Here is a 21,064-nt window from a genome sequence, read left to right on the forward strand (position 1 = left end):
CATCAGTATTAGTGCTCCATCAGTGTAGTGTTCCATCAGTGTAGTGCTCCATCAGTATTAGTGTTCCATCAGTATTAGTGTTCCATTAATATTAGTGTTCCATAAGTGTAGTGTTCCTTCCATAAGTGTAGTGTTCCATCAGTATTAGTGTTCCATTAGTATTAGTGTTCCATAAGTGTAGTGTTCCATAAGTGTAGTGTTCCATCAGTATTAGTGTTCCATTAGTATTAGTGTTCCATAAGTGTAGTGTTCCATAAGTGTAGTGTTCCATCAGTATTAGTGTTCCATTAGTATTAGTGTTCCATAAGTGTAGTGTTCCATAAGTGTAGTGCTCCATCAGTATTAGTGTTCCATAAGTGTAGTGTTCCATAAGTGTAGTGTTCTATCAGCTGTCATGCTGTCGGCTGTAGAATAGCGGTACAGGTTGATGCGGACATGGTTGCTTCTCAGAGGGAGGCTGGGGGGCGTGATTGACGTGTTGCCTGTGACATTGTAATAATAATGTGGAGAGGGAGAGAACCGAGGTCTGTTATCTATGCAGGTTGCGTTCAGCTCTACTCCGCCTAAAATGGAGCAGGACCTCCCTCCACAGCATGACTCCATCATCTCTGCACAGAAGTGGAGTGCATAAAAGAGAACAAAGAACAAACACATCTCTACTTCTCTTCCAGCACTTATCCAAGAGCACCCTTTAAACACAATCCACTTTAGAACCTGCATAAACAAGGAGAGAAAAACCCTATGATGTGTACATCCTCATGCATTTAAGGATAATCTTCACAGTATGTCACAGCACCATATCTTCCCTTTAGAAACTTTAGATTCTCCCGCTCCTCTACCTCACTGCAATATACACACTCAGTCATGTTGTTCTGTACAGACACAATGACACCACAGGAAGCTCTGAATCCTATTAGATATGAAACAAACAAAGAGGGGGAATTGGAACGGCTCATTGAGGAAGAGAAAACACACATTCCATCTCTCTCTCTCTGCATATCTTCCTGTGTGATTTTGGCAAGACCGCTGGGAGATTGATGTGTCTGTCAGTTTGATACCTTCTGTGACTGTGCAGTGAGGAACCAAACGGCACAAAAAAGCAGAATTTCTAAATGACTAATATACAGAAGTGTGTCTGTAGGGAGATGAGACAACTCTGCATCAACAGATATAGCTGGGCACGATATTGGAAATCTTTATTCTAATTGCATAAATTCATTGAATATGTTATTTTGATAAATTCTCTTTGGCACCAAGGGAGTTGTGTAAATGAACAATCACACACTCATTTGTGTGTGTGTGTGTGTGCGTGTGCGTGTTTTTGAGCATGTCTGTGTGTATGCATATTTCCGCCAGTTATTTTAATACTTGTTAAAAGCGTTGTTGACTGAGTTTTGACTCTGGTGTAATACGTATCTGTTCACAATATAGATGGCACTTAGAGGAAATTATGAATGTACGCACCACAAGGAAAAGCACCCACATTAAAACAGTAAACTTTTAGTAAAGGGAGACAGGAAACTCATTATAGAAAATCCCTTTAATTCTGATAAGACTGTAGGTATATCTAGTGAAGGTACTGCATGTCTGTTCAATGTGTCCAATACTTTCTCAATGTATTTTCCAAAATATCCTCTGGAAAGTCTTTCAGTGTGTCAGTGTGGAATCTACGCACAACAAGCAAAGTCAAGTCCACAACCATTCTCAATAGCAGACACAGGACATAAAATAAGTCTCAGATACTGGACCCAGTTGCACTGTTGTTATCTATAATTTATAACAAAAAAAGAGGATTTGGGTCACTGTTGATGCTTGTTTCTTTTGTGAGGCAGTTCTGTACAGTGGTTTAATAATCTTTACAGAAGTTACAGGGATTCCTGTTTTCCAAGCACATCACTGAAGGGTGAATGAGACCAATACTTTCTCATTATGATCCCGCAAAGTGTATTCCAGAGATTCTCAATGAAATCAAACACTGCAAACAGTCCTATACACAGAGAGGATATTCAACCACTACCTTTGACTAGGAATTCACTGTACTTCATAATCAGGGATAGAACTGAAGAATTCCATGGAAGGATCTCCTTGCAGGATATGTTTACTGTATAAGATAAGAGAGCCCTCAAACTGCCTTCTTTATCCTGTATTTACAGTATATATACACACAAGTATACTATGTACAAAGAAAAAGCTCCAATAAATTACATAGAGCGTGCCAACAAAGAACAGTTCTGAATGACATGTCAATCATGGACAGTGACTATGGGCCCCTGGGTTGACCCCTGTGACCTCTGAGTGTCTGTTTAATCAGCGCTGTGTTAGTGTTGTTCCTGGGGGTATTGCGTTGCGTAGGCAGAGTCGACAGCAGTCAGGGTCACTGCCCAGGCTCCGCACAGTCACAACAAAGCTGGCATGCTGAGATGTCGCTTCTAAGATGGACGCCGATGACAAGGATTATTGAAAAAGGTTCAATCGATACCCACATAATGTCCCTCCAACGTGCCACTGATCCTGTAGGATCCCTTGCTCAGTGGCACTGAGGCTCAGTGAGGATAATACAGTTTACCTTTGGGGAGGCGTTAGTGTCTTCAAATAACGTTTTTACAACCTCTAAATAACCCCTGCTAAGCTGTTTTAGTTTCGAAAGGGAGAAAAAAAGAGCATGTAGGAAGTTGGCCGCGGTTGTTGTGGAGGAGAGTCCTGACGTGAGGCTCATTGATCAAAAAGGGATTAGTCTGGTCTAAAATCCTTGACACCACCCGAGCGAAGCTGTTTTATCTAGGAGGATATCCTTTTTTTGCAGTCACAGGTAATCCAGTTGATGTAATAGTTTTAGTCCGTTCGGAGGGAGGGGATCCTGGCTGGGAGCCTGCAAGGGAGCTCTTTGTTAGGTCCTGGGGTGAATCTGAAACACACAGGGAAGAGGAGAAGAGAAACACACACACACTTAGAGAGAACAAAGGCATACAAGTGCGTGAGGATTACACCCCAAGGAATTTCTCCATTCCACATGTCAAAACAAGAGGTCTTTTGAACTGAGAGGCTCATCTCTCTCACCTACCCTCTGCTGTTATTGCTAAAAACAGACAGCTTTTGTGAGAGTGAGCAACATCGAAACTGAAGTACATTCTCATCTATGAGATATCAGAGAGTGTCGGTGCAAAAACCATGGTGTGTTTCCATGCTGTGTTTGTCTACTCTGGGTAATATCACTGTGGCATAGTTTCTGCTTTATTACTTCACACTTCTTTACCCATGACCAACGTCATGGAAAAGCCTGTGCTTCCTCAAACAAAACCAGCCAATCATCTCTCAGTATTTCAGCCTGTCTATCTGAGCGCAGTGAAGTGACTTTGGTTCTGCTAAAAGGGACGTAAGCCTGACTGTCTCCCTGTGGTTTGAATTCAACAACTCTTATTTAGTGTCAGTCGTGAATCTGGCTGGATTTCAATGGCACATTGTGCAGCCCTCAGGCAGCTATAGAAGGCTTTTCAGAGGGTTGAATAATGTGCTCAGTATGTTCATGATGAACCAGACTGCTCAATCTTTACCTACTGCATCCCCTTTGTCTCGTCTTGGTTACACACACGGTATGTTTTCCGATGTTGACAGTGTGTCTCAATATATCATTTAAAAGTTAACATCTCCTCAAAAATGTGATATTATGTTTTATATTTACTCAAATGCTCATTTACCGAAATCAACAACATTCACAGCAATCAATCTAAAACTTTGACTCTCTGATAAATCCTGTTTAATAATCCGAAATGAGGACATAGAATAGGGGACACACCCTGCACAACGTGGAGCTAATCAAAAAATGTCAAACCCGGTGGCTCTGGTCTCGCCCTCACACTGCTCACAATGACATTTCCATCCACAGGTCTCTGCTGGTGGTGGCAGCCAGGTGTGTGTGTGTGATTGAGACAGGGACAGGACCCTGGGGGACCCCTCGGGGCCCTGGGCACAGCTCATACTAATAGGTCTGTGTCGTAATTTGGAAATTGTGGGGGTGGATGGTGGAATGATGTGGAGGCTTATAGCTTTTCTCTCTGACAGGTCAGAATCTTCATGCAGTTTGTTAGTGGCCCTGTGTGAAACACCTCTGTCAACCCAACTCTCCTGTCCAAAGTCCTATGTTAGCATACTTTTTTATGGTTCACTATCATGGTATAACATTGTGATGACATTCAACATTTTTAAGATAAGTGCCACCTTTTTTCAAAGCTGGAGTGATATAGTTTCAGACAACATTCACAACCATAAACACCATATAAGAAAGTCTGACTTAGTGTAGCATGACGACTCGATCATTCCCATTCAAATGTAGCTTGACTCACTTTTTCTCTTTACCAGGCCACAGCCTTACAGTAGCAGGTACCACGTGTACTCTCCCCCTTCTCTTCTCTCTATACAGAACTAGCCCCTTTGGTCAGAGAGCTAATCCTTAGGGCTCAGCTGTCCAGCATTTGCATCTGTTTCATCTCTATCAACCAATGAATGGCCAAATGTCACAGTGTGTTCCAGCAGCAAGTGACCTCTAATATAACAAGCACAGTTGTCATTACGCCTGCTTCTCCCACAGAGAGACAGACTGAATCCCATAGAGGTTTGTTACATTATATGCACATGCTGTCATTTCAGCTGTCCTCTGTTCTGTCCCCTTCTCTGGAAAGGAACAGAGCAGCAGCAGGTAGGGATGGATTGGAAAAGGATTCACAAACTTTTTTTTCTGTTGGAAACAAAGCCCTCTGCATTCTAATTTACAGGCCACATTAAAATGCAATTTGCATAGACATCAATAAGTAAAAAGAGCCAAGGACAATTGCCTTAGCGAAATCATGTATACATTCTCTTTCCTTCTGTTTCTCGTTAAGTGCTGAACACATCCATTCCATTTGTTGAGGAACTTCTTTGAAAAGCAACGAAACCCCCTCAAGGAACAGAAAACTCCAGACAACAACAACATACATCAAGATCCATTTAATGTGACACTGACAATGTGTATAGAGCAAAAGAGTAGATGCAAGCAGAACCACTTTACATGAACCTTCCATCATAAGGCCTACATAACACTGTTATGAGAATGACATGACAGATGACATTAACAGTGAAGGCAGTTGATGTCAGCTTATGACAAATCCTTTTATGACACTGTAGGCTCGGCCCTAAACTATGTCTCTCTGTCACCTGGGGCTGCATGGCAAATGGTGCAGCAAAACACAAATGACAATGCTTTAAGGACCAGTACGCCCTTCCCCCCTCTGAGGGCCAAAATGTATCTCTCTCTCTACAGCAGCGGTCACTAACATTTTCAAAATGCAAGCCGAGATCTAACGCTCAGAAAAAAAATAACAGGACTTAAAAAGAGTATGCCTATGCAACATTAACCAATTAAAAACAGTTCTGTAGCAATGAGGTTTGTGCAGTAGGCGATAGGCCCAATACATTATCACTGCATATTGGATATGCTTGAATTGTCCTGCCAATGTTGTTCTTCTAAGACAATTTTGAAATTCAACATTTAAGGTATATGACCACACTGGTAATGGATAATTTGTTGTATTCCTTGTGACGAACAGCTGAGTGAGCATAATAATTCACTTTTTTTTACTGGACTGATGGCCTGCATCTGATAGTCAGTTTGAGGGGAGGGAGGGAGCAGCTGTGAGGCTGCCTCTTACCCGATTCACCATCCCTCGTCTCTCTTTCCGCTGAGAAAAGGGGACACAGTCTTCCAGCTGCAGTATTTCTGCCTCGTGCACCAATTTATGTTGATGAAAAATTCCTCGATATTAAAAAAGACATGCCTCAAATAACAACAACGCAAGCTTATCGAAACACTTTGCTATACTCATTCATTGCAGCTGCAGTGCTGGTTGTAGTGTGAGTGGAATTTAGGAGAACGTGCATTTTATGAACTATTAAACAGTTGAACAAAGTGTTGACAGTGCTGAATAACAACTTAAACTTACTCATAAACACAGCAGCTCTTTGCTGTTGTCTCTACTCATGGTTTTAAAACTTTTTAAATCTCACATTTTCAACTTTGCTGTGCGTTCGATGCTTCCTATTACAGTGTGCAGACACTGTGCAGACACGGTGTTACGAGCTATCTGATTGGTCAGTGGTAGGCCTATAGGTGCACTTGATTTGCTATCTGGGACTGCTGGGTAGGTGGAGTTTTACCTTCAGACACATGCAATGGTTAAAAATGGGAACACTTTGCCTTCCCGGTGCTAGGGCTGCTGAATCAAGTGCACCTAACACCAACAGCGAGAGAAAAAAAGAAAAAAAAACAGGAACACAAAGCTTTATTGTTTTGTTTTTTATGAAAATGTTTGATGTATTAAGTTTTGTTGTGGAATTTGTTAGATATTAGGTTTTGTTGTGGAATTGTTAGATATTACATCTTAGATAATGCTGCACTGTCGGATCTAGAAGCAAGAGCATTTCGCTACGCTCGCAATAACATCTGCTAACCATGTGCATTGGTATTGTTTGATTGGTCAATGGTGGTAGGTTTTACACCTTCAGATGTTATAAATAAAATTAAGGTCTGTTTTTCTCTCTCTCTTATACTGTATCCCGTCCATTGGCGAAAGGTTGTGTGATATATTCTAATTTCCTAGGCTTCTAGGCCTCTGGCCTAATACGCATCTCTTTGTTCATGCTTTGTCCTAGTTAACCTTAGAATGATGCTATGTCAAAATCTACTAATAATATGCATATCTTATATTCTGGGGATGAGGTGCAGGCAGTTGAATTCGGGCATGCTATTTATACAAAAGTGAAAATGCTGCCCCCTACCCCGAAGAAGTTAATGTCAGTATTGCCTTGTAACTTAAGCGTTATGCCTTGAATGTGAATACTTCCTTTGACATTCACTTCTCATGACCATTCCTTGATCTTGGTCAGCTAAACACATACTACTTGATTGCACAAGATTTTACTATAATGTTAAATGGAGTCAGATATACTTTCTAAAACACTTTGTTTATGTACAAATGACATGGTCTTATTACGGGTCGTGTGTGAAGTATACACAGTATAATATACACATATCAAATATTACCCCACTACAAAACCAAAGTTTGTCTTCTACTTTGTCTACTGTTAAGACCGTTAATGCGGTAATCAGCAGTTGAAACAATTAGAAAGTGGAGGGATGGGGCTAGTTTTAACCGTGTTTTGAGGCTACAGTATAAGTTTACATTTACTTTGTTTAAAAACATTGGAGTTAAACAAGATCAAATTTTGGGTTCGGATGGGGTAAGACAATTGAACTACGCTCATAAGGCATTTAGAAGTTGCAGTATATTCTTCAACAATCAATGGGTACATATAATTAATTTATAAGTCCAAAAATGTATGTAGTAACTGTAGACATGTCACGCCCTGACCATAATTTGCTGTGTATGTTTCTATGTTTTGTTTGGTCAGGGTGTGATCTGAGTGGGCATTCTATGTTATTTGTCTAGTTTGTCTATTTCTATGTGTTTGGCCTGATATGGTTCTCAGTCAGAGGCAGGTGTTTGTCGTTGTCTCTGATTGGGAGCCATATTTAGGTAGCCTGTTTTGTATTGTGGTTGGTGGGTGATTGTTCCTGTTTCTGTGTTTGTTCACCATACGGGACTGTTTCGTGTTCATTCGTTTATTTGTTATTTTTGTTTGTTTGTTTCAAGTATTCTAAATAAATATGAATACTCACCACGCTGCATATTGGTCCGATATCTCCTACTCCTCCTCAGACGAGGAGGACGAAGACAGCCGTTACATGACTACACCTTTAAGCTTACATCAGCTGTCATGTCATTAGTATGAAAGCAAAATGTGGACGGATGGTTAATGTAAACTGTTACCAAAAACATATACACTACTGTTTGTGGGTTCGATTACAGGCTCCAAATGGCCAGAAACAAACAAACTTTCTTCTGAAACTCGTCAGTCTATTCTTGTTCTGAGAAATGAAGGCTTCATTAAATAGTACCCGCAAAACACCAGTCTCAACATCAACAGTGAAGAGGCGACTCCGGAATGCTGGCCTTCTAGACAGAGTTCCTCTGTCCAGTGTCTGTGTTCTTATGCCCATCTTAATCTTTTATTTTTATTGGCCAGTCTGAGATATGGCTTTTTCTTTGCAACTCTGCCTAGAAGGCCAGCATCCCGGAGTCACCTCTTCACTGTTGACGTTGAGACTGGTGTTTTGCGGGTACTATTTAATGAAGCTGGCAGTTGAGGACTTGTGAGGCGTCTGTTTCTCAAACTAGACACTCTAATGTACTTGCCTTCTTGCTCAGTTGTGCACCAGGGCTTCCCACTCCTCTTTCTATTCTGGTTAGAGGCAGTTTTCACTGTTCTGTGAAGGGAGTAGTACACTTCGTTGTACAAGATCTCCAGTTTCTTGGCAATTTCTTGCATGGAATAGCCTTCATTTCTCAGAACAAGCCTGTAATCGAACCCACAAATGTTTAAACTCCAGATACTCAACTAGTCTAAAGAAGGCCAGTTTTATTGCTTCTTTAATCAGAACAGCAGTTTACAGCTGTGCTAACATAATTGCAAGAGGGTTTTCTAATGATCAATTAGGCTTTTAAAATGATAAACGGATTAGCTAACACAACGTACCATTGGAACACAGGACTGATGGTTGCTGATAATGGGCCTCTGTACTCCTATGTAGATATTCCATTAAAAATCTGCCATTTCCAGCTACAATAGTAATTTACAACATTACCAATGTCTACACTGTATTTCTGATGGGCTTTTCTTTCAAAAACAAGGACATTTCTAAGTGACCCCAAACTTTTGAACGGTAGTGTAAGTTGAAAACATGATTTTACTGTGTGGAGTGGTGCCAGTATTTCAATTGATCAATTGATTTATGATTTCTCTTATTCAACACATTTGATGGTGATGCGTTTGTTGCACTTTGCTCTGAACAAGCCTCCCAGATGGGATATATCCTGTTGTTATTTGTGACTGGCTTGAACATGTGCCTTCTGGTACTTCTAATAGACAACATGTGCCTCTTGAAACAGCAAAGCATATACTGAATTTACATACTGAGGCAACAGCTAGGAAACTACCAAAGTATTAGTGAAATGGCTGTTATCAGTTTCTTCTTCTTCTCTCAGCCATGAATGATCCTGGGCTAACAGTCAATCTGTCTGGTGACATGTACTGTCTGTCTGGTAGGGATTCTTGATTTTATTGAAGCCTTCACATAATTAGATCCTTATAACAAAAGGGGCAGGTAAGCAGAATGAAGACAAGATGTTACATTTCAGCTTTTCTTTGTTCTCTCCCTTTTCCATGTAATTGTATGGCGTGAGAAGAAATGGATTGATCTATTTAGCCAATGGAGCGGGTAACGTGGATCTATGCTGGGCGTGTGTTTGGAGGGGTCCCTCCCCAGTTCCCTTCACTGTGACTTCCTCAAACAAAAGGCCTGCCTTGTCTGCTGCTGATAGAGTACAGGCAAGCAGGGCTCCCCCTCTGAAAGACAGCAAGAAAAATACAGAAAAAAAAGTCTGTCAGGCACTCGCTTTGTCAGCTTCTTACGTTCATGCCAATTTAAAAAACGAGTACTAAAGCTGATGTATTTATATGTGTATGTGTGTGTGTGTGTGTGTGTGTGTGTGTGTGTGTGTGTGTGTGTGTGTGTGTGTGTGTGTGTGTGTGTGTGTGTGTGTGTGATTGCATTTCACTGAGGCTGTTCAGAGCCAAATAAAAACCTGCAGGTGAAATGAAAAGGGGGAAAAAAATTCCTGTAGGATTTACTGGAGGATAACGAAACAAATACAGATGAGGTTATTTGCCCTCAATGCAGAAAGAATGAAGAATGTTGATTAAAACAGGAATACAGAGAGGGAAATAAAACCCTTTTAAATAGTCTGTTGTCTATGCTGTCCACTGATAGTTGTCTAAATGCCCCACGTTAGAGGCAGATCAGGACATAAAGTAGCCTCTGATAACAACCCACACAACAAGAGGGGCAGAAGACAGACATGCCCAAGGGTGTCAGACAAACACCCCCCCCACCCCCCCCCCCCCCCACCCCCCACACACACACACACACACACACACACACACACACACACACACACACACACACACACACACACACATATCCGAGATTAGCAATTCATAATGGGATTGGCAGACTGGGACTATACACTGTAATCTAATTCACACAGTACCCAGTACCAAAATAGGACATGAAACAAAGGAGAGAATGGATGAGAGAGAGTGACTGATCCTACTATTACACACTGATCTGACCAGAACAGCAAACGGCCAGGGCTGTGTCTGTTTGTATGTGTGTGTGTGTGTGTGTGTGTGTGTGTGTGTGTGTGTGTGTGTGTGTGTGTGTGTGTGTGTGTGTGTGTGTGTGTGTGTGTGTGTGTGTGTTGACAGGCGGCATGCATATCTTTGTATTTCCAGATGTACAGTACCAGTCAAAAGTTTGGACACACCTACTCAGTCAAGGGTTTTTCTTACATTTTTTTTTACTATTTTCTATATTGTAGAATAATAGTGAAAACATCAAAACTATGAAATAACAAATATGGAATCCTGTAGTAACAAAAAAGTGTTAAATCAAAATCAATTTTATATTTCAGATTCTTCAAAGTAGCCACCCTTTCTTTGACAACAGCTTTGCACACTCTTGGGCTTCTCCCAATCAGCTTCACTAGGAATGCTGTTCCAGACATCTTGAAGGAGTTCCCACATATGCTGAGCACTTGTTGACAGCTTTTCCTTCACTCTGCAGTCCAACTCATCCCAAACCTTCTCAACTGCGTTGAGGTTGACTGATTGTGGAGGCCAGGTCATCTGATACAGCACTCCATCACTCTCCTTCTTGGTCAAATAGCCTTTACATAGCCTGGAGGTGTGTTGGGTCATTGTCCTGTTGAAAAACAAATGATAGTCCCGCTAAGCGCAAACCAGATGGGATGACGAATTGCTGCAGAATGCTGTGGTAGCCATGCTGGTTAAGTGTGCCTTGAATTCTAAGTAAATCACAGACAGAGTCACCAGCAAAGCACCCCCACACCATCACACCTCCTCCTCCATGCTTCACGGTGGGAACCACACATGCGGAGATCATCCGTTCACCTACTCTCCTTCTCACAAAGACACGGCAGTTGGAACCAAAGATCTCAGACCAAAGGACACCAGTCTAATGTCCATTGCTCGTGTTTCTTGACCCAAGCAAGTCTCTTCTTATTATTGGTGTCCTTTATTAGTGGCTGCAGAAATTCAACCACGAAGTCAGATTCACACAGTCTCCTCTGAACAGTTGATGTTGAGATGTCTGTTTTTTTATTTATACGTAGTTTTTTTTAAATTTAACCTTTATTTATACAGGTTTTTCTCATTGAGATAGCAATGCTTTTTCCAATAGCAGCAGGGGAACAAAGTTTCAGACAAAACAACTGACATACACTAACACAACATTAAAAAAACTATAGACACACATACAGTAAAACAATTACATATTAATTTCACGTTCCTGACCTGTTGTCTGTTATTTTTGTATGTGTTTAGTTGGTCAGGGCGTGAGTTGGGGTGGGCATTCTATGTTTTGTGTTTCTATGTTTAGGCCATTGGTAATTAGCCTTATATGGTTCTCAATCAGAGACAGGTGTTTGTCGTTTCCTCTGATTAGGAACCATATAAAGGTAGGGTGTTCACACTGTTTGTTTGTGGGTGGTTGTCTTCGGTGTCTGTATGTATGTTTGTACCACACGGGACTGTAGCGTTTTGGTTTGTAGTCTATTACCTGTTCGTACGTTCTTCGTGTTATTTGTAAGTTCTCTAGTTCAGGTCTGTCTTCGTTCGTTTTGTTATTTTGTAATTATTCCAAGTGTTGTTTCGTGTTCGTCTTCGTCGTTTAATAAATTCATTATGTTTTCTAAACCCGCTGCATGTTGGTCTGATCTCTACTCCTCTTCGGACGAAGAGGAGGAGAACAGCCGTTACAATTACGTAAAAAAAAACACGAAAGTCACTAGAAAACAGCTGTCCTAAAGACAATTACACTTGTGATATTTACATCGATCAAGTGTTAAAACTCCACCAACGTGACTAGATCATCAAATGTTCAAATGTTCAGGAGAGAATTCCAAAACCACGGAGCTGAGTACCTTAAACTATTTCTACCATGACCTGTTATAATTCTTGCTACTGTTAAAAGCAATTGAGAATGGGACCGTCATTTATATTTATATACCGACCTGATTAAAAAAGAACAGAAATAAAGTGGCATTTTACCCAGTATGGCTTTATAAATCAGTGTATACAAGTGTTTAAGCCTACACAAGGTCAATGACGACCAGCCAATGACGCTGTAGAGATCACAATGAAGTGATCAACGTTTTTGATTGGTAATGAACCTGAGGGCCGCATGATATACTGAATCAAGTGCTCTCAGGGGAGGGGTTGAGGCCTGCATATACAGTATATACTACCGTTCAAAAGTTTGGGGTTACTTAGAAATGTCCTTGTTTTTGAAAGAAAAAACAATTTTTTGTCCATTAAAATAACATCAAATCGATCAGAAATACAGTGTCGACTTTGTTAATTTTGTAAATGATTATTGTAGCTGATTTTTAATGGAATATCTACCAACAGGTACAGAGGCCTATTATCATCAACCATCACTCCTGTGTTCATAAGCCACGTTGTGTTAGCTAATCCAAGTTTATCATTTTAAAAGGCTAATTGATCATTAGAAAACCCTTTTGTAATTATGTTAGCACTGCTGAAAACTGTTGTTCTGATTAAAGAAGCAATAAAACTGGCCTTCTTTAGACTAGTTGAGCTCTGGAGCATCATCATTTGTGGGTTTGATTACAGGTTCCAAATGGCCAGAAACAAATACCTTTCTTCTGAAACTCATCAGTCTATTCCTGTTCTGAGAAATGAAGGCTATTCCATGCAAGAAATTGCCAATAAACTGAAGATCTCGTACAACACTGTGTACTACTCCCTTCACAGAACAGTGAAAGCTGGCTCTAACCAGAATAGAAAGAGGAGTGGGAGGCCCCGGTGCACAACTGAGCAAGAGGACAAGTACATTAGAGTGTCTAGTTTGAGAAACACACGCCTCACAATTCCTCAACTGGCAGATTAATTAAATAGTACCCGCGAAACACCAGTCTCAACGTCAACAGCAAAGAGGCGACTCCGGGATGCTGGCCTTCTAGGCAGAGTTCCTTTGTCCAGTGTCTGTGTTCTTTTGCCCATCTTAATATTTTATTTTCATTGGCCAGTCTGAGATATGGCTTTTCTTTGCAACTCTGCCTAGAAGATCAGCATCCCAGAGTCGCCAATGATTCTGTCACGCCCTGGCCTTAGTATTCTTTGTTTTCTTTATTATTTTAGTTAGGTCAGGGTGTGACATGGGGAATGTTTATGTTTTGTTGGTTTTGGGTGTTGTTTATGGTAAAGGGGTTGTGTATAGTATATGGGTTTGTGTGGAGTACATGTTTCTAGTGTTGTCTATGTATGTTTAGTTGTCTAGGAGAGTCTATGGTTACCTGAATGAGTTCCCAATTAGAGACAGCTGATTTCGGTTGTCTCTGATTGGGAGCCTTATTTAGGGTAGCCATAGGCTCTCATTGGTTGTGGGTAATTGTCTATGTAGAACGTTTGTAGCCTGTATGTATGTGCACAACGTTTGTAGCTTCACGGTCGTTTTGTTGTTTTTGTTTTGTGTCGTGTTCATCTTCGTGGTGTTAAATAAAAGAAGATGGCTTATTTTCCAACTGCTGCATTTTGGTCTGTCAATCCGCCACACGATCGTGACAGAATTACCCACCTTAGGACCAAGCGGCATGACCAGCGGCAACAGGAGCAATACAAGGATTTATGGACATGGGAGGAAATTTTAGACCGGGAGGTACCAGGAGAATATAACCGCCCCAAAGCTGAGCTGGAGGCAGCGAAAGCAGAGAGGCGGCGATATGAGGAGCTAGCTCGGAGGCAGGAAAAGGAACCTACAAAGGATCTGGGTTACACTACGTGGGAGGAGATCGACAGGTGGGCGATCAACCCAGGGAGAGTGCCGGAGCCCGCCTGGGATTCTCTGGCGCAGTGCGAGGAGGGATACCGGCGAATGGAGGCAGCACGACGAAGCGGTAGGAAGCCTGTGGGAAAACCCCAAAAAATTCTTTGGGGGGGGCTTAAAGGGAGAGTGGCGAAGTCAGGTAGGAAACCTGCGCCTACTCCCTGTAATTACCGTGGAGAGCGAGAGTACGGGCAGACACCGTGTTACGCAGTAGAGCGCACGGTGTCTCCTGTACGTGTGCATAGCCCGGTGCGGGTTATTCCACCTCCCCGCACTGGCAGGGCTAGATTGAGTATTGAGCCGGATGTCATGAAGCCGGCCCTACATATCTGGCCACCAGTGCGTCTCCTCGGGCCGGTTTACATGGCACCAGCCTTACGCATGGTGTCCCCGGTTCGCCTACATAGCCCGGTGCGGGTTATTCCACCTCCCCGCACTGGTCGGGCAACGGGGAGCATTCAACCAGGTAAGGTTGGTCAGGCTCAATGCTCAAGGGAGCCAATACGCCTGCACGGTCCGGTATTTCCGGCGCCACCTCCCCGCCCCAGTTCAGTGCTACCAGTGCCTACACCACGTAACAGGCTTCCAGTGTGTCTCCAGAGCCCTGTTCCTCCTCCACGCACTCGTCCTATGGTGCGTGTCTCCAGCCCGGTATCACCAATTCCGGCACCACGCACTAAGCCTCTTGTGCGTCTCCAGAGTCCTGTGCATCCTGTTGCTGCTCCCCGCATTAGCCCTGAGATGCGTGTCCCCAGTCCGGTACCACCAGTTCCGGCCCCACGCACCAGGCCTACAGTGCGCCTCAGCCGGCAGGAGTCTGCCGTCTGCACAGCGATGACTGAACTGCCCGTCTCCCCAGCGCCATCTGAGCCATCCGTCTCCCCAGCGCCATCTGAGCCATCCGTCTCCCCAGCGCCATCTGAGCCATCCGTCTCCCCAGCGCCATCTGAGCCATCCGTCTGCCATGAGCCTGCAAAGCCGCCCGTCTGCCATGAGCCTGCAAAGCCGCCCGCCAGACAGGAGCCGCTAGAGCCGCCAGCCAGACAGGAGCCGCTAGAGCCGTCCGTCAGACAGGATCTGCCAGAGCCGCCAACCAGACAGGATCTGCCAGAGCCGCCAACCAGACAGGATCTGCCAGAGCCGCCAACCAGACAGGATCTGTCAGAGCCGCCAACCAGACAGGATCTGTCAGAGCCGCCAACCAGACAGGAGCAGCCAGATCCGTCAGCTAGCCATGAGCAGCCAGATCCGTCAGCTAGCCATGAGCAGCCAGATCCGTCAGCTAGCCATGAGCAGCCAGATCCGTCAGCCAGCCATGAGCAGCCAGATCCGTCAGCTAGCCATGAGCAGCCAGATCCGTCAGCTAGCCATGAGCAGCCAGATCCGTCAGCTAGCCATGAGCAGCCAGATCCGTCAGCTAGCCATGAGCAGCCAGATCCGTCAGCTAGCCATGAGCAACCAGATCCGTCAGCTAGCCATGAGCAGCCAGATCCGTCAGCCAGCCATGGGCCATCCCTCAGTCCGGAGCTGCAGTCCCTCAGTCCGGAGCTGCAGTCCCTCAGTCCGGAGCTGCCATTCTTCAGTCCGGAGCTGCCCCTTATCCTGGTGCTGCCCCTTATCCTGGTGCTGCCCCTTACCCTGGTACTGCCCCTGACCCTGGTACTGCCCCTTACCCTGGTACTGCCCCTTACCCTGGTACTGCCCCTTAGTCCGGAGCTGCCCCTTAGTCCAGAACTGCCCCTTAATGCAATGGGGTTAATGTGGAGAGGGGTCATTTTGAAGAAGCTAAGGAGGTGGTTAGGGACTGTGGTGAAGTGGGGACCACGACCAGAGCCGGAGCCGCCACCGTGGAGGGAAGCCCACCCAGACCCTCCCCTAGACTGTGTATGGTGCGCCCGGAGTTCGCGCCTCAAGGGGGGGGTTATGTCACGCCCTGGCCTTAGTATTCTTTGTTTTCTTTATTATTTTAGTTAGGTCAGGGTGTGACATGGGGAATGTTTATGTTTTGTTGGTTTTGGGTGTTGTTTATGGTAAAGGGGTTGTGTATAGTATATGGGTTTGTGTGGAGTACATGTTTCTAGTGTTGTCTATGTATGTTTAGTTGTCTAGGAGAGTCTATGGTTACCTGAATGAGTTCCCAATTAGAGACAGCTGATTTCGGTTGTCTCTGATTGGGAGCCTTATTTAGGGTAGCCATAGGCTCTCATTGGTTGTGGGTAATTGTCTATGTAGAACGTTTGTAGCCTGTATGTATGTGCACAACGTTTGTAGCTTCACGGTCGTTTTGTTGTTTTTGTTTTGTGTCGTGTTCATCTTCGTGGTGTTAAATAAAAGAAGATGGCTTATTTTCCAACTGCTGCATTTTGGTCTGTCAATCCGCCACACGATCGTGACATGATTCTATGATTCCATGTTTGTTATTTCATAGTTTTGATGTCTTCACTATTCATTATTCTTCATTATTCTACAATGTAGAAAATAGTAAAAATAAAGAAAAATCCTGGAATGAGAAGGTGTGTCCAACCTTTTGACTGGTACTGTACCTGAGATCGTTTTTAAATTGTTGACGAACGTAATTTATATTGCGCGTGTTGCATGTGCTGAGTGTGTTAAACTGTAATCTTCAGTGGAAGGGAGAGCGCATAGTATTTGTGTCATTTTGCCTAATTATGCACATTCTGTAAACACACACAGTTGAATATTTTTCACTGAGTATTTGAATTAATCAGAAGCCATTGAACATAAGTCAGTCAGTCACACTCCTATAGTTGTTTAGTGGTGCACATGAAGAAAAGCTGGAGAGAGACTAACCTTTACAGAAGCAAGAATGCAGCTCAGTTTCTGTTGAAGCATCCTCTGCATTTTGCTTCCAGAGCTAAAAAGGTGAGTATGGCGCAGTGTTCTGCAAAGAGAGGGTCAAGAGAAAATGTTGATGTGGATATTTAGGAGTATATCCTTTCGTAGAGCCTTTGCCTCTGACCCTAATGAACACACATAGGATCCCTTCCTGTTCAGTGACGTCAGATCACTTCTAGTACTGCACATAGTAATTGATTCATATGAGGAGTTTTTAGGACAGTGGTTCTCAAACCTCTCCTCGGGGATGGCCAGACATTTCAACATTTTGTTGTGGCCTTGAATTAGCTTACCTGATTCATGTATTCAACGGGTGCCTGGATAGGTAGTCTAAGTATCAGCTAACCACATCATATGTTTTAGCAATTTGGTGCCCGACGGCACAGTCGATGACGTGTCACGCAACCATTGGTTGATGCATGCAATGTCTGAGCAGAGGAACGCGACCAAGGATTTGATGATTAGTTGACAATTTGAATCAGGTGTGCTAGCTCTGGAATAGATCAAACACATAGGACGGTAGGGGGTCCCCAAGGAGAGGTTTGTGAACCACTGTTTTAGGAAATATGCTTGGCAACGAGAGGGTTCGTCCAAGGTTACATCCAACTTATGAAACGCACTTCACGTTGTTGTCCAAAGAATGCATCTGAGAGGCATTCTTAAAGTTTGCTTACCTTGACAGGCTGGCAAAATCGTAACATCCGGTCAACTTCTTTTCGCTTTTAGGGCTTGGAATAGCATGCAAGTATAGACTGTGTATTGCATAAGCAAGCAGAACAACCTTGAGAAACCCTGTGTGGTCTAACCTTCCCTGGCTGTTCCTGTCACCATTATCACATTAGTCTCTATTTCTATTCAGTCATGGTCACGACTCACTAAGAGAAGCGGGAGGCTGCACCCATAGAATGAATACAAATCTGCCGATCAACCTGTCACAGAGTGTTAGATGAGCTCACTTTATTCCTTTTATTATTTTCATTTCTTACGGCCGATTCTTCATCTTGTTTTTTTACACACTGCCTGGCAGTGGAAAGGCACATGCTCTTAAGTTTATCTTCTAAAAGAGTTTACCCCTTAGGCAAAAACACGCTGTTTTTCACTGCCTTGCTTACGCTTTTCTGCCGCAAGTCATTGGATATTCTGCTTACAGTTTAAAAAGCCCACCTCACTAGAACAAACACATGCACAATACGTGTCAAGTGCACACTTTATTCCCAATGAACTCTGCTTGAGTTTTGCAAATGTTCCTCATATGAAATAACAGGAGACGATTCAGGAGACGATTACCCAAATGATAGGCATGTGAAAGGAGATGAGCACCTACCACAGTATACCAGTGGATGTACCAAAGCATCTATATCAGAACTGCCTTGTCTAGCTATGGTCACTCAGGTCCTATTTACCGCCTGATAGGTTGTTGTGGTTGTTGTTGTTTTCTAGTGAGGGCTTCTCACCACGACTCACTTAACCAACAGATTCACATAGCTTATCTGACACATCCATAGCCATTGTGAGAGAGTAGCATGTGTGTGCTGTGTTGATGTGTATATGTGATGTGTGTGTGCTGTGTTCAGTGTGATGTGTGTGTTTGTCTAGGGCCATAGCAGAGTCTCACCCTTGTGGTCTTGATCTTGTTCCCAGAGGAGCACATCCATCCAGAGTTATCAGGCAGAGTCTTACACTCCTCTCCCTCCAGACACGGCTCCATCTCACACCACCACTTCCCAATCACAATGGACGCTGCCGGGGGGGAGAGAGAGACAGAGAGAGAGGGCTGAGTCCAACCTGTCATTACACACAATATTGGTACACAGGCGTGGGCAACAGACACAAACACATTGAGGATAATTCCAGCTTTTCAGTATGATGAAAAAGTCCTCAAGTGAACAGACTATGGTGATAAGACCCACACGTTTCTAAATTAATGTTTTCTCATCCTTTCTCGCTCAGAGCAATTTGTACAGTTTGTGAAATGAATCTCGCTGTTGACAATAATGTCTTGCCCAAACAGTGATTAATCATTATTTTGTTTTGATATAGTAGCATTGCATGGAGAAGCAGTAATCTTATTTTTAATCAAAACTAATTGCCTCTCATTAACATCTACAAAACACGTCCTCTAGCTATTAGACAAAACAAATAAGGTTCTTTCCCGTCTTCTCGTCGAGATGTTGGCGTGTTTGTGTGAGTGAACGTCTGCCTGTGCGCGTGCACCTATTGCATGTCTACCACAGGAATTCACAAAGTGGTTTCTGTGACATTCAGACTTAGAAAGTATGTGCTTTGTGTCACCCATCTGCCGTTATACATCTGTTTTCAGTGATATAAATGTCTTGTATAGAACCTTCATTCCCATTGAAGGCAATGAGCCAGTCTGGTGTTTGTCCTGCATGATCTTCTTTTCACCCAGAAATGTACTACTGTACTTATTATTTTTTTATTTTAAATGCACATGTTTAGCATTAGATTGAATGCATCTCTTTACTTATTTTACCTTCCTAAAGTTTTTCCATTCCCCTCTCATGGCTGGGGGCAGTATTGAGTAGCTTGGATGAATAAGGTGCCCAGAGTAAACTGCCTGCTACTCAGTCCCAGAAGCTAAGATATGCTTATTATTAGTAGATTTGGATAGAAAACACTCTGAAGTTTCTGTTTGAATGATGTCTGTGAGTAAAACAGAACTCATATGGCAGGCAAAAACCTGAGAAGAAGTCCAACCAGGAAGTGGGAAATCTAAGGTTTGTAGGTTTGCCTATCCTATATACAGTGTCTATGGGGTCATATTGCACTTCCTAAGGCTTCCACTAGATGTCAACAGTCTTTAGAACCTTGTTTGATGCTTCTACTGTGAAGGATGAGGGAATGAGAGCTGATTGAGTCATGGGTCTGGCAGAGTGCCCTCGGCTCACTCAGGCGCGCCCCCGTGAGAGTTAGCTGCGTTCCACAGACAAAGGAATTCTCCGGTTGAAACGTTATTAAAGATTTATGTTAAAAACATCCTAAAGATTGATTCTATACATCGTTTGACATGTTTCTACGAACTGTAACGGAACTGTTTGACTTTTCATCTGAACTGCGCGTCATCAATTTGGATTTTGGAACTAAACGCGCGAACAATAAGGAGGTATTTGGACATGAATTATGGATGTTATCGAACAAAACAAACATTTATTGTGGAACTGCGATTCCTGGGAGTGCATTCTGGATGAAGATCAAAGGTAAGTGAATATTTATAATACTATTTCTGACTTCAGTTGACTCCACAACATGGTGGATATCTGTATGGCTTGTTTGGGCTCTGAGCGCTGTACTCAGATTATAGCATGGTGTGCTTTTTCTGTAAAGTTTTTTTGAAATCTGACACCGTGGTTGCATTAAGGAGAAGTTTATCTAAAGTTCCATGAATAACACTTGTATCTTTTATCAATGTTTATTATGAGTATTTCTGTAAATTGATGAGGCTCTCTGCAAAATCACCGGATGTTTTGGAGGCAAAACATTACTGAACATAATGCGCCAATGTAAACTACGATTTTTGGATATAAATATGAACTTTATCGAACAAAACATACATGTATTGTGTAACCTGAAGTCCTATGAGTGTCATCTGATGAAGATCATCAAAGGGTAGTGATTAATTTTATCTCTATTTCTGCTTTTTGTGACTCCTCTCTTTGGCTGGAAAAATGGCTGTGTTTTTCTGTGACTAGGTACTGACCTAACATAATCGTAAAACCTTTTTGAATTTGGACACTGTGGTGGGATTAACAGCAAGTTTATCTTTAAAATGGTGTGAAATACTTGTATGTTTGAGGAATTTTAATTATGAGATTTCTGTTGTTTGAATTTGGCGGACTTTCACTTTCCTGTTAACGGGATCTCAGCCATATGAAGTTAACTGGATAGGATTTGAAGTTTGAATGTCTGAGTCAAGATAGACATATCCATCATATCTTCCAAATCACATCCTGTTTCACCTTTCTGCTAAAGTTTTTCTGTAGTCTGTGTAACCAAGGTTACAGGGTAGCAAGTCTTTGTAAGCACCTCTTCAAAAATGCAGGGCACAGTAAAGCTCCTGTGCATTGTGGTACAAACTGTAGCAACATACGGAGCAAGAACAGGCTGAAC

General features: G+C 42.9%; 1 protein-coding gene across 4 annotated transcripts in view; it reads right to left on the reverse strand.

Annotated features, from left to right (window-relative positions):
• Positions 1 to 1,525: 1,525 nt before the first annotated feature.
• The window catches only part of LOC129815102 (chemokine-like protein TAFA-1), a 305,286-nt gene continuing 285,747 nt past the window's right edge, over positions 1,526 to 21,064 (reverse strand). For 2 of the 4 annotated variants that reach the window (XR_008753392.1, XR_008753390.1), the window contains exons 4-6: positions 18,552 to 18,676; positions 16,892 to 16,982; positions 1,526 to 2,905 (exon numbers count right to left, since the gene is read on the reverse strand). Coding sequence is in view for 1 of the 4 variants with exons in the window: in XM_055868472.1 (XP_055724447.1) it covers positions 2,888 to 2,905; positions 18,552 to 18,676 (143 nt within the window). In the remaining 3 variants the exon portion in view is untranslated. Of the gene's footprint in view, positions 2,906 to 4,968; positions 9,499 to 16,891; positions 16,983 to 18,551; positions 18,677 to 21,064 lie in introns of those variants that run through there. The other 2 variants (XR_008753391.1, XM_055868472.1) reach the window with 2 other exon arrangements.

This window comes from Salvelinus fontinalis, chromosome 18 (genome assembly GCF_029448725.1).
Source record: "Salvelinus fontinalis isolate EN_2023a chromosome 18, ASM2944872v1, whole genome shotgun sequence".
Lineage (NCBI taxonomy): Eukaryota > Metazoa > Chordata > Actinopteri > Salmoniformes > Salmonidae > Salvelinus > Salvelinus fontinalis.